The sequence below is a fragment of the Polyodon spathula genome, chromosome 48 (genome assembly GCF_017654505.1).
Source record: "Polyodon spathula isolate WHYD16114869_AA chromosome 48, ASM1765450v1, whole genome shotgun sequence".
NCBI classification, from domain to species: Eukaryota; Metazoa; Chordata; class Actinopteri; order Acipenseriformes; family Polyodontidae; genus Polyodon; species Polyodon spathula.
The window spans coordinates 2,251,364-2,266,482 of record NC_054581.1 but is presented as its reverse complement, the minus strand read 5'-3'; the positions used below and the strand labels follow the sequence as shown (position 1 = coordinate 2,266,482).

Genomic DNA, 15,119 nt, shown 5'->3' with positions numbered 1-15,119 from the left:
TGTCTGCATATGACATGCCTTTTAAGCCCGGAATAATTCTGGTCGCTCTTCTTTGCACTCTTTCTAGAGCAGCAATATTTTTTTTATAACGAGGTGACCAGAACTGAACACAATATTCAAGATGAGGTCTTACTAGTGCATTGTACAGTTTTAACATTACTTCCCTTGATTTAAATTCAACACTTTTCACAATGTATCCGAGCATCTTGTTAGCCTTTTTTATAGCTTCCCCACATTGTCTAGATGAAGACATTTCTGAGTCAACAAAAACTCCTAGGGCTTTTTCATAGATTCCTTCTCCAATTTCAATATCTCCCATATGATATTTATAATGTACATTTTTATTTCCTGCGTGCAGTACCTTACACTTTTCTCTATTAAATGTCATTTGCCATGTGTCTGCCCAGTTCTGAATCTTGTCTAGATCATTTTGAATGACCTTTGATGCTGCAACAGTGTTTGCCACTCCTCCTACTTTTGTGTCGTCTGCAAATTTAACAAGTTTGCTTACTATACCAGAATCTAAATCATTAATGTAGATTAGGAATAGCAGAGGACCTAATACTGATCCCTGTGGTACACCGCTGGTTACCACACTCCATTCTGAGGTTTTTCCTCTAATCAGTACTTTCTGTTTTCTACATGTTAACCACTCCCTAATCCATGTACATGCGTTTCCTTGAATCCCAACTGCGTTCAGTTTGAGAATTAATCTTTTGGAATTGAGGTCGATTGTGGGAAAGATATAGTGTCTGACAGCATTGACCATAGTTCTCCACTCCAGTCGATATGTGTTTATTAAACCTTGCGAGAAAGCCGTATCTGCTTCTGGAATGGAAGGATGGATGATTTCTAACCACTTTTGTGTTCTTAGCATCTTTTTCATTTAGAATTGTTTGAGGCTGTGTGCATGAATCATTGCTATGAATCATTGCAATCAGTAGTTGTTCCTGTTTTGACAAACACACAAATATATATATATATATATATATATATATATATATATATATATATATATATATATATATATATATATATATATATATAAATATATATATACCGTGAATAAATATTATGTATATCCACGAAATACATATATATATATATAATATCTATATATATATATATATATATATATATATATATATATATATATATATATAATATATATAATATATATATATATATATATATATATCGATCCTGTCATCATTTCTCTTATTTTGTAAAGATTTTGAGAAACACTTTATATTGAGGTGCTGCTTATCATTGTTTTAGAAATGTTTTAGAAATATATAACATATGCTTAATAACTATGTTATAGAGTATTAATAAAACATTATAGATGATTTATAACCATGTGTGGCAGGAAATGGCGTTGCCTTGACTCAGACCAGAAGAAGTAAACACAACAACCAAGGTGTCTGGAGTTTACAAAAGACCCGGCGTGCGCCCTCTATTAAATAACCCAAAATTAAATGAAATATTTAAACAAAAATAACACTGCTCACAGAGCAATAAAAGGTTTAAATAAAAATAAATCACGAACACAAAATACAAATACAGGTCAGGCTGGGCGATCGCCTTCACTGTTCCTATATCTGCTGTTTTTAAATGAATCTCTCCTCTCACTCTCCAGTTCAACACTTCCGAACCCCCACCCGGAGTGCAGGGAGCTGCAGGTATTTATACAGGTGACCATCTCTCGATTAGCAATAAATTAATTACCTCATTAATTCAGGAGATGGCCACCTTCTGCACTGGTTTTATAATGTGGAAGGGGCTTCCCATCCACGCTGCAAAACAATAACAAAACTAAAACACAGCTACGCCCTCATACAATAAATAATAAACAAACAAAACACACGACGGTTCGCCGTCATCTATAGACAAAATAAAACACAATACAATAAACAAATACAAAATAACACAGGGGTTATTTTAGCCATAGACAGAATTACAGTTTTATAAAGGGGGCAGCTTTTAGCCACCTATTGTACTTTGGGATGTTTAAACAGTAATAAGCAGTACCTTAATATAAGGTGTTACCAGATTTTGTGTGAAAATGTTTGTTTACTGCACAGAGGTAGGTCTGTCTTCAGCGCAGCAGCAATATTCCAAAATGCTCGCATTCAGGGCTATCTCCTAATATGGTCATCTAGCGAGAATACGCAAATAGGACCTTGTTTTAAAGGTCTGAATCTCCTCTTTCCAACAACATATCGCAAGCAGGGCTGCCTCTCGCGGTACCTATGTGAAAAGAGTTAAGGTCGATGACAGAGTATTTAACATTGGGCGGACCCTTAAAAGTTAACAAACATGCCTTTGTAACTGTATTTGAAACCATCCGTTTCTACACCCTTACCGTATATATTTTTCTTTCAGATGGAAAATGTTTACAACACCATTCCTGGTTATGTGGGTGTGGAAATCCGAGATATCAGGTGATGTTTTATGAATGAGTTTGCTCACACAGGTTGTGTGCCAATGCATGTATCTTAGATTGAATGAAAACATCATGTATCATAACAAATATAGCTCAGTGATTGATGGGACAACAGATTAAAATGTAGTCTGCTTTTAGTGTGAGCTAGGATGGGAATTACTAGCCACATTAGAACCCCACACCCTGACAACACCACACTGTAGATTCACTTTCCAAGCAGGTATGTATTAGGGCCACACTGTGGCAGGAGAACCAGGCTTCACCTGATTCAAAGTGAAAATAGAAACCTTTTTACTGAGAATACGTGTTTAACTTTTCTCCTTGTGTTTTTCAGGAATGGAAGCATCACAGTGCACCATGACGTTTTACTCAAGTTTGCAAATTCAAAGAATGCCAGCAAGGAATACGAGACAGTCTTACAGGTCATTAGAGGAGCACTGAAAAACTGTAGCATCAGCATTGCAGGTACCATAGCAGCTCCTGTGCACTCACAGAGGGAGCGTGAATTTAACTCTAGCATGAAACGACTGAAACGTCTCTGGTTCACACTGTGTTAAGTGTGCAGTGAGCATGGATGCACAATATCCCGTCTATTGCCTATCTTTTAAAAAAATTAACACCGTTTTAAAATGACATTTCTTACTTCTTATTAGTACTAACAACCTTATCACTGAACCTTTTTTTATTTCAGACAACCACTGTCCAACATTTGAAATAGAACCAAATTCAATATTGGTCGAGGAAAACAGATTTGATCGAGATGGTGAGATTTTCTTTTACAAAGAAAGAAAGAAAGAAAGAAAGAAAGAAAGACGTCATGTCATTCTACAATGTTTTCTGAAACTCAGTTTATTTTAAAATATTTGATTTTGTATCTTTGTTGTTTCTGTTGTTGTAACAACAGTGAGCATTTGTTCAAACAGCAGCTTGTTTGATTCTTAGAACATGCAGACCTGCTGTCATTAATGCGGTCAATTGCTTCTGTGCTTCTGTGTTCTCCTCCACAGGTGCCTGCAAGGATATGGCTCTGGACGGATTTGCTCAATATTACACATATTACAACATTTCAGGGTCACAGTTTGTCTGCGTTTCTGTGTGTGATCGGAGACACACGGATCACCTCTCCTGCAACTCTGGTCAATGCACGCTGAGGAAGTCCGGCCCCACCTGCTAGTAAGTAGAACATTTGGAATGGATTTTCATCTTTGCAGATTTTAAAAATTTCTGCAGGAACAACAAAACAACAGCAACCGTAACAAGTTCCTTTAGCGCGTTCCTGCAGAGTTTTACACCACAGCTACACCAACAAAAAATCATTACCTGATGAAGGCACAAGCCACAATGCTTGTCGATCTATAGGATAAACTGATCAACCTTCCCCTGGTGAAAAAGCCACATCTGGATCTTATTAGAGCATGTTACAGTATGGGGAATCTTCCTGGAATGGTAATCCTGCTATTATCCCTAAAAATAATTGTTTGAAGCATTCCTGGGGAATGCTCCATTAAAATCCAGCTGTGGCTTTTTAGTGTATAGACTAATTACATCAACCCCTTAGTTTTATGCAATTATATTCTAAATATAAGATATATATATAATATATATATATATATATATATATATATATATATATATTATATATTATGATCGTTGAAAGTTACTTTCATTGCCTAGAGAGTCAAAAAGCTTTGCTCCAGCCCTGATCATAAGGGAATACGGACCGCCTGTTTCCGCCCACCGTCAAGTCGACCAGCCTATGGGCAAGCATACTATCCACCTTACCAAGGACCCTTTCTGGTCCGGAGGGATATTTATATCTTAGACAACTTAGTCTTTGTCACAGTGTCCCACAATCATTACACTCTGCTTTAGATGCCGTACCTTTCCTAAAATTTGGGATATTTAATTTGAAAGCTAATTTTGTTTGTGTCTTTTCCAGCTGCCCCACCTCAAACACACACTGGTATATCGACAGTACGTGTTATTTAAAGGTCAACAAAGCTGGGTTCTATGCAGGGCTGAGTGTCACAGGGGTCGTCCTTTTGCTGGCTGTGATTGCCCTCTTCGTTTACCATCATAGGTACAAGAGACGCATCGAGAAGAGGTAAGGGGGAGGGGCAGCGTGGCTTGAGCTATTAGAGCTGAGGGACTGGGAGGGTGAAGGTAGTGTGACTCTAGTGGTTAGAGCTGAGAGACGGATGTGGGGAGGTAGTGTGACTCTAGTGGTTAGATCTAAAAATGAAGGGGAGAAAGGAAGGCTGGGATCACTCTTCATGTCTGACTCAAGGAGTCAGACTTAAAGACAGTGGTGTAATTGATCTTTCTTTCCCATTCTGGGTTGTATCTACAGGGAACGAGATAGCAAGGAGGACCTAGTAAACCAGTGGTATGAGGAGGAGTTTGAGTGGCCCGCCCCTCAGGTGGGTGTGTCCTCTGACACCGGCACCTGCACAGGTAACTGTAGCATGGAACCAAAGCCACCTGGAGGAGGGGGTTGAGGATGTGTGCTGTACAACACAACAGATACACACTCACATTGAGGATGTGTGCTGTACAACACAACAGATACACACTCGCATTGTGGATGTGTGCTGTACAACACAACAGATACACACTCACATTGAGGATGTGTGCTGTACAGCACAACAGATACACACTCGCATTGTGGATGTGTGCTGTATAGCACAATAGATACGCACTCACATTGAGGATGTGTGCTGTACAGCACAATAGATACACACTCGCATTGAGGATGTGTGCTGTACAGCACAATAGATACGCACTCACATTGAGGATGTGTGCTTTACAACACAACAGATACACACTGTCTGTCTGTGTGTTCACCATGTGTCTGGTGCTTCTCTTGGTTAACAGGTTATGAAAACACAGAATCAGCCTACAAGCAAGATTTTCACCTGAATTTGGAGAACGTCAACCGCCAAATACAGGTGAGTGTGAATCTCCAGACCCCACACTAACTGCAAAAATACATTGTGGTTATTGATGATCGGTTGTAAATGATCACAATGATAAAACATGATCATCACCAATTTATATATTTACAAATTCATGCTTTATTTTAAATGCAATATTTGTCTTGCAGTGTGCGCACGCTCTGCAACAAACACAGTTTTCAGAAACAGCAACAGAAAACGAACTACTGTCATGCAGTATATGAAACTACAAAGAAAACTGCATAATAATCTCGAACGCTCTTCTCAAGATCCTTCAGTTCCTGTTGCAATGCCACACATTGCTCAACTCGTACTTATTCATCTTTGCCAGACGACAGTTATCAATCATTTTTTCACAAGGCAAAAAAAAAAAATACATGATAAAAAAAAAATACTTACGATATTACGATAATGGATTATCGCCTCTGCTCTTTTATGCAAATGGACCGTTGCTCACTTTTCTCCATCCCCTTGATCTGTCTAGTATATTTAAAAAAAAGTGTTTCTATCTATTCTTTTTTCAGATGAAAACTGAAAGACCTCAGATAAGGCATCCGTTTGAGATTTGACCACCAAGCCTCGCCCTGTGATTCACGAATCCCCCAGCTGCTAACCTCCTTGGAGAGTTTGTGGTTCAGAGACATTAAACATGTATCCTGGTGCACTCAGTTTTATTTATTGTATTATTGCATGAAGTTCAATACTGTGTATACCGTGACAATCATGAACGTGTGTATTTAATATATTTACTTGTGATAATATATGTACCAATAACTACAGTTAAACTGCAACCATATGTTTTTAAATTAGACAATAAATGCATTAAATACATTATTTGTATATTATATTCTTGGCTTTGCTTGTTTTTTGGTGTGGTGTGTTTTCTCCTTCAAACGTTGCGCACAGAAATGCATAATGGGGTGCAGCAGTGTGACGTCACATTCTGAGAATTACTGTTGAAGGCTGGCTTTAAACACACCTGGCGAATCAATACTGAACATTTCAAAATAAAAAAAACAAGTAACAGTACCAGCCCTCAGCCTTCAGCCCTCAGCCCTCATCCTTCAGCACTCAGCCCTCAGCCCTCAGCCCTCAGCCCTCAGCCATCAGAGTTCAGCCCTCCGCCCTCCGCCCTCCGCCCTCAGCCCTCAGCCCTCAGCCCTCCGCCCTCAGCCCTCCACCCTCATTCATCAGCCCTCAGCCCTCTGCCCTCCCCCCCCGCCCTCAGCCCTCAGCCCTCAGCCCTCAGCCCTCAGCCCTCAGCCCTCAGCCCTCAGCCCTCAGCCCTCAGCCCTCAGCCCTCAGCCCTCAGCCCTCAGCCCTCAGCCCTCAGCCCTCAGCCCTCAGCCCTCAGCCCTCAGCCCTCAGCCCTCAGCCCTCCACCCTCAGAGTTCCTTCACCCTCAGCCCTCAGCCCTCCACCCTCAGCCCTCATCCTTCAGCCCTCAGCCCTCCGCCCTCCACCCTCCACCCTTCACCCTCCACCCTCCGCCCTCAGCCCTCAGCCCTGCACAGAGTAAGGTTGTGCTCCACTCCACTCCACCACATTATAAGAGGCCATGTGGTCCAGTGGTTAAAGAAACCAACTTATAACCAGGGGGGGGGGGTCTAGTTATTCATAAAGGGTTTCAATTGTGTTTTTGAGGTCTTGTTAACATTTTACAGGACACACACAGAGCTATTTCTAACCAACAATATCAAATGTAATCTTGAGCACAAAAGTATTATTTGAAACATTGCAACAAGTGCGTCCGTGCCCATAATGTTAAGCAAGTGCAAGATCTCCCATAATGCACTGCGCTCCAACGCTGCCTCAGCTGATTGGCGTTTCCACTGGGTTCTAGTGCAGACTGCTATGCTGATTACTATCCTGACTATACAAATAAAGTATTGAGAAATACAAGTTTTAGTACTGCTACAATGTGAGGGGGACATGTCCCCCACGTCCAGTGGCACTGGAACATTTTTTAAGTGGGGTTACTGAAAGCCATTGAACAAAACTGGAACCCCTGTATATGATGGAACCCATGCAAAGCCAAGGGGTGCTACTGCATCCCCAGTACCCCTAGTTCCAACGCCTCTATCGGCGACCCCCGTGTAAATTAAGCCAATGGGCATGCAGCGATCTAAATTATAAAACCGTTTATTAATCTTTAGTTGCGCTAATTAATTATCCTCGCATTCCTGTGAGAACGATGTTCAAGAATGTTCACATATACTGTTAACAAACCTTTATAGACAAACTGGGATTTACACTGTGGTTTTAGACCATTTTAGGTATTTTATGAATGTGTCATATTTTATGTAAATATAATATAAAGAAATACAACAAAATCTTTCATAAAATTAAACAAGAAACTCCCCAAATATATTGTGAAAAAATTAACCCCAATTAAAATTTAAAACAATCAACAGTAAAATAAAAAAGGACTTGTAAGAAACGTTTAGCATTCAGGAGGTTTGAAAATATCTCCAAACCGTTAAACCACTTTTTAAAAGTGAACCCTCTAATGGGATGTGGAGCACAGCTGCAGTTTGTATGAAGAGGTTATTGTCAGAGCCTCAGCTGCACACAGAGGGCTGTGCATCTTGCTTTGCACAATAGTACACGGCTCTGTCTGCAGCCGTTAACTCCTTTACAGAAAGGAACAGGGAGCTTTCTCTCCCCTCTGCATGGAATCGATCTTGGAACTCCTTCTCTATGGAATTTGACAGCACATAGGAGTGCGCAATGAGCTGGAGCCCCCCGCCTCTTTGCTGTCGATACCAGTACATTCCATTATAACTCGTCGTTTTCTGGGAACAGTTCAGAATCAATGATTGTCCTTCTTCAGTGATGACATCGGGGGACTGGTCAACTGCAAGACCTGAAAGAAAAGGGCACGATCAAAGAACTTTTGAGTTACTAGTCAATGACTTATTAACCCTATGTTACAGATGCATCTGTACCTCAATGAACAAGGAGGCACATTACAAACAAAACAAATACCAAACATTTTAAAAAATCAGTTGAAACATAGATTTCTGAAGAATTGCTGTTAGAAAGTACTAGATAATTTCTCAAGTAACTTATTTCTAAAGACATAGAAGTCATAATCTAGTGCAATATTTCCTAATACTGCCAAAGCATTGTATATTTGGCCCCAGATGGAATTATGAACCTTCTGAAGAATAGCGGCTGCTCAAAAAGCTGTCCATATACACCAGGAACTTCAAAATTCAAAAACACAACATATACTATATTAACTATTACATACTGTCTTTGTATAACTTGGCGTTTGCTAATTCTCACCTAGTGGTATCAGCAAGAGCAAATATAATAACGACATCAGATAAGATTAGAGATTAGTAGCGCAAGCGAATATATAGCAGTGTGTGGAGCAGCGTCTGTACAGGAATGTCTCCAGAATCATTAAGGCAGCTGGGTGACTCTAACAGAAAACCACACAGGAAACCAGCCCTTCTACAAGTATCCTGCTCTACAAGCATCCACCAAATGATGACACTGGATTAATATTTGGGTTTAATATATAAATCCCCTCCCAGAAAAACATGCACTATTTAGATCAATGATAACAAAGTGGTTACTTTCCTTGTACTGGAGGGATAGAAAAGCTAGCAAATGCATTCCAGTAAGGAAACGAGAATTCTATAGCTGCTTAACATGCACGGATTCACTTGTTGCAATGTTTCGATAATATGTTTGTGTTCAAGATTACATTTTATATTGCTGGTTAAAAATAGCTCTGTGTATGTCCTGTAAAATGTTAACAGAACCTCAAAAACACAATTGAAACCCTTTATGAATAATTAGACCCCCCCCCCCCCCCTCTCTATTAACCCTGTTCATGTTTTATGCACAAACAAACACCCCTTGTCTAAAACAGTGTTGTAAATGAGTCAAACTTTTATACATGTCTACGTTTTGATCTGCCAGTTCCGTTGCTTAACAACACATAGATGAAATAAACGCACAGGTATCTTTTCACAAAATGTAAACATTCCAGTAAAAAACCTGATGTGTGAAAGTTAGCTAACAGTTACTTTAATATACTTCATTCCCAGCTTCAGCTTGTATTACTGTGCATGCACTCAGCTTGTAGTACTGTGCATGCACTCAGCTTGTAGTACTGTGCATGCACTCAGCTTGTAGTACTGTGCATGCACTCAGCTTGTAGTACTGTGCATGCACTCAGCTTGTAGTACTGTGCATGCACTCAGCTTGTAGTACTGTGCATGCACTCAGCTTGTATTATTGTGCATGCACTCAGCTTGTAGTACTGTGCATGCATTCAGCTTGTAGTACTGTGCATGCACTCAGCTTGTAGTACTGTGCGTGCACTCAGCTTGTAGTACTGTGCATGCACTCAGCTTGTAGTACTGTGCATGCACTCAGCTTGTAGTACTGTGCATGCACTCAGCTTGTAGTACTGTGCGTGCACTCAGCTTGTAGTACTGTGCATGCACTCAGCTTGTAGTACTGTGCATGCATTCAGCTTGTATTACTGAGCATGCACTCAGCTTGTAGTACTGTGCATGCATTCAGCTTGTATTACTGTGCATGCACTCAGCTTGTAGTACTGTGCATGCATTCAGCTTGTAGTACTGTGCATGCACTCAGCTTGTAGTACTGTGCATGCAGTCAGGGACACAGGGCCAGAAACCCACAAAGAGAGCAGACAACAACCTGCAAACAGGGGCATGGGTCTTTGACATGTATTGTCTTACTGACAGGAAACAGCAGATGGCGCAGCATGACTGGTAAATAAAAAATAGAATATTGCTATTCTGGAAGGAAAGTAGATTAGAACATGCTGTTATTGTTGCTTGACCCCACCTCCCCTTCTCCACCCTGCCGCTGGGTTCATCCTTACTGGGAAGCCTGGTTTTGGTGATAAGCACCTGTGCTGAAGGCTCAGATAGGCAAGACCAATGTACTTGCCAACAAAGTATAAAAAATCATTATATATTATATAACCTCAACAGATACATTTGATAACATGTTAGTAGCATAGTTGTTAATAGTTACTAAACTAAAATGTATACTGGTAAATAAAAACAAAATAGCCACATTACAAGTAAAGAGGATTAGAGCAATATTGAAATATGTTTCCTCACAATCCTTTGCTGGAATAGTTAGTAAGCGTGGTCAAATAGTGACCTATGCAGAGACGAGAGAGAGTGAGAGGGAACGCACACAACAACAGAATATAAAACAGGAACGATATGAGATATTGTGGAAATGTGGACGAGGCACAGTATCCCTGTGAACTTCCATGACGCTCTCAGAGCTGTGCCCTACTTGTAGAATACTGTTGCAATTGTTTTATTCCCTTGAACTCTCTTTACCACAGGGCCTCGTGTCACTTCCTGAATAAATGACGCCCACTACAAGAATGACTGAGGAGTCCTTCAGCTTGTAAGCAGTTCAGTTCTTGTTCTGTCCTACACCACTCCTAGAGGAGCAATGTCTCTCCTAATCCTGCTTGTGCTGCTACCATCGGGTAAGAATCACTGAATTACAAATAAATACATCTCGAACCATTGGGCTGACAGCAGTACAGCACGACTCACAGATAAACAGTAGAACTATAAAGTCATCATTCAGACCAACTTGCTGAGAATGTGTCAGTGTGCATAGCAATGTAGCATGTCACAATCAAGAACACTCTGAAAATGGTAACGTTTTTGCAAACATTAAATTTGTCAAAAAAAATACAAATAATCATTGACCATGAAAGCTTTAAACTATTTGTTCTGAATTTTATTTTATTTTTTCTTTAGGTCTTGCAGTTGACCAGTCCCCCGATGTCATCACTGAAGAAGGACAATCATTGACTCTGAACTGTTCCCAGAAAACGACGAGCTATAATGGAATGTACTGGTATCGACAGCAGAGAGGCGGGGGGCTCCAGCTCATTGTGTATTTCTATTCTGAAACAGAGACGAAGGAGCCATATTTTGAGAGTCGATTCACAGCTGAACGTAAAGATTCGTCCCTGTTCCTGACTGTGAAGGATATTAAGCCTGAAGACAGTGCCGTGTACTACTGTGCTAAGCAAGATGCACAGTGCTCTGTCTGCATCTGGGACTTTGACAATAACTAGACTGCCACAGTAACACAGCTGTGTCAGAGAGAGAGCGTGCATTTACAGTGTCTGCCCCCTTCTGGGACTCCAACACCACCTCACACACTGAGAGTGCACAGATACAATCTGCTCCCTACTGAGACTCCAACACCACCTCACACACTGAGAGTGCACAGATACAGTCTGCTCTCTACTGAGACTCCAACACCACCTCACACACTGAGAGTGCACAGATACAGTCTGCTCTCCACTGAGACTCCAGCACCACCTCACACACTCACAGATACAGTCTGCTCTCCACTGAGACTCCAACACCACCTCACACACTGAGAGTGCACAGATACAGTCTGCTCTCCACTGAGACTCCAACACCACCTCACACACTGAGAGTGCACCACCTCACACACTGAGAGTGCACAGATACAGTCTGCTCTCCACTGAGACTCCAACACCACCTCACACACTGAGAGTGCACAGATACAGTCTGCTCTCTACTGAGACTCCAACACCACCTCACACACTGAGAGTGCACAGATACAGTCTGCTCTCCACTGAGACTCCAACACCACCTCACACACTGAGAGTGCACAGATACAGTCTGCTCTCCACTGAGACTCCAACACCACCTCACACACTGAGAGTGCACAGATACAGTCTGCTCTCCACTGCTCTCCACTGAGACTCCAGATACACCTCTCCACTGAGACTCCAACACCACCTCACACACTGAGAGTGCCTCACACACTGAGAGTGCACAGATACAGTCTGCTCTCCACTGAGACTCCAACACCAGTCCTCACACACACCACCTCACACACTGAGAGTGCACAGATACAGTCTGCTCTCCACTGAGACTCCAACACCACCTCACACACTGAGAGTGCACAGATACAGTCTGCTCTCCACTGAGACTCCAGAGAGTGCACAGATACAGTCTGCTCTCCACTGAGACTCCAGCACCACCTCACACACTGAGAGTGCACAGATACAGTCTGCTCTCCACTGAGACTCCAACACCACCTCACACACTGAGAGTGCACAGATACAGTCTGCTCTCCACTGAGACTCCAACACCACCTCACACACTGAGAGTGCACAGATACAGTCTGCTCTCCACTGAGACTCCAACACCACCTCACACACTGAGAGTGCACAGATACAGTCTGCTCTCCACTGAGACTCCAACACCACCTCACACACTGAGAGTGCACAGATACAGTCTGCTCTCCACTGAGACTCCAACACCACCTCACACACTGAGAGTGCACAGATACAGTCTGCTCTCCACTGAGACTCCAACACCACCTCACACACTGAGAGTGCACAGATACAGTCTGCTCTCCACTGAGACTCCAGCACCACCTCACACACTGAGAGTGCACAGATACAGTCTGCTCTCCACTGAGACTCCAACACCACCTCACACACTGAGAGTGCACAGATACAGTCTGCTCTCCACTGAGACTCCAACACCACCTCACACACTGAGAGTGCACAGATACAGTCTGCTCTCCACTGAGACTCCAACACCACCTAACACTGCAGCATCAGGTTTCATTAACGGTTAACTTCAGTTTTATTTCTTCCCTAATTCCTGACCTGCCCATTAGTTAACTAATGTTTAAGTAGGTGCTTCTTATCATTAGTGAGTCGTTAGCCCAGAAAATATATCATATCAGCATGGCAAAGTGGCAAACCCTTTACCATTTACTGTGTCAACAGCCACATGGATTATTGTAGCATCTGTGTGGAATCCTAGTGCACATCAAAGGCAGCAGTGGGTTCCACTTGTCATGCAATAGAATAACCACCTTCCCTTTTGCCCTGCCTGCTGTTGTCATTTCCTGTTTAACTCCACTCCCATGTAGTGCTGTGAGTATCGTGCTGGTTTGTATTCTCGCTACACGATGGCTGGAGGATTCATTGTCTTAACTGCATTCCTGCTCTGTCTCCCAGGTAGGATCCCCTGTATTACATTGAAAGAAAGATTGTTAGAGAAGAAACACACTGAATAGATGCAATTGATATATTGAGCCCCGTTCAAAGCTTTCAGTCCTGAGCTGTTTAAATACTGTGTAAAGTCTGTTTTGATTCAGTGAATCCAGTTTGAAATTCATTCCTCTAGTTTTGTGTTGGTCTCTTTTGAATGGATCTGTTATTTCTGTTATTTTATTTCTATGTCATCTTCCCTAACTCTTTTGCGTTCCCTGTACAGATCCCTCGGAGGGCATCAGTTTTGAGCAGTCCCCTCCAGTGGGTGAGAGACCTGGGCAGTCTGCAGTGCTTGAGTGTCGTCATGATGATAGCAGCTATGATCGCATGTACTGGTATCAGCGATCAAGAGGAGAAGGAGCTTTCAAACTCATCGGATCTGCTTACATGACACAAGCAGCAACCTATGAAGATGGTTTTAAAACACGATTCACTTTCACTAAACAAACAGCTGAGAGGGGCTCTTTAACCATCTCTAATCTAACAAAGGAAGACAGCGCCATTTACTACTGTGCAGCCAGCAAAGCACAGTGCTGCAGATCCCCTCTCTCCTCTACAAAAACCCTCCCAAGCCACAACCTTACCAGCGCTCACATAAGAACACGTCATCTCACCACCTGGCTTTCCAACCTAACCCTTGAGCCCTTGAGTGCTGCTGGTATGTTGTAATAAGAAATGACCAGCAGAGGGCAACATTGCAAAGCAAATAGTTCCAACATCTTGGCAACGTGTTGAGATATACAGTAATTAATTTGTTTCACCTTGTTGCTGTGATGTCACTTCCTGTATGTTTGCAGTGAAGCCCCGGGCAGTGCTGCTGTGCTGCTCCTCTCTCTCCAGCACAGGCACGTGAAGATGGCTGGAGTTTTTATCATGTTCACGGCATTGCTGCTGTGTCTCCCAGGTAAGAACCTCCAAAGAATATGAAGCCAGATAGCTACAAGACTGTCACTAAACTATTTTAAAAAAATTAGAGAAATATTATAATGAGACAATTTTTTACAAATTTGATTAGGTTTTGCTTTCTGTAATAATTTGTAATTTGCACTCTTTTTTTTATCCTTTCCCTGTCCAGATTTCTCAGATGGTATCAACATTGTTCAGTCCCCTCCTTCTCTGTTTGTGAGTCCTGGACACTCTGCTGAACTCCAGTGCTATCACGGTGATAGCAGCTATACCCGCATGTACTGGTACCAGCAAATGAGGAAAGGAGCTTTGGAACTGATTGGGTATCTGCACAATACAGCTATATACCCTGAAGAGAATTTCAAGGACAGATTTAATTTAACTGGACATGCAAAAGAGACAGGCACTCTAACAATCTCTAGAGTAACAGCTGAAGACAGTGCTGTGTACTTCTGTGCAGCCAGCATACACAGTGCTGCAGATCACCTCTCTCCTCTACAATAACCCTGCCTAGCCACAGCCTCCCCTGCGCTTACATGAGAACACGTCATCTCACCACCTGCTTCAACTCACTGTCTAACTCTAGTGTGGGGATTTCAAAGGGTCCCTACCCCAGGGTTAAATGACACACTGGGAATTGGAGGAACAAGCTTTTGAAAGTCAAAATTAACATGTGATGACACAGCAAGGACTGATGACTTTGCAACCAACACTGACTTCCTTTGTATTGACT

At 42.0% G+C, this 15,119-nt stretch overlaps 1 protein-coding gene and 1 gene segment (V, D, J or C); both read left to right on the top strand.

Annotated features, from left to right (window-relative positions):
* LOC121306486 (lysine-specific demethylase 6B-like) overlaps positions 1 to 15,119 on the top strand; it is a 665,627-nt gene that overhangs the window by 382,795 nt on the left and 267,713 nt on the right. The window lies entirely within an intron of this gene.
* On the top strand, positions 14,318 to 14,984 carry LOC121306513. The segment is given in 2 exon segments: positions 14,318 to 14,384; positions 14,556 to 14,984. Coding segments are annotated over 2 exon segments (384 nt in total).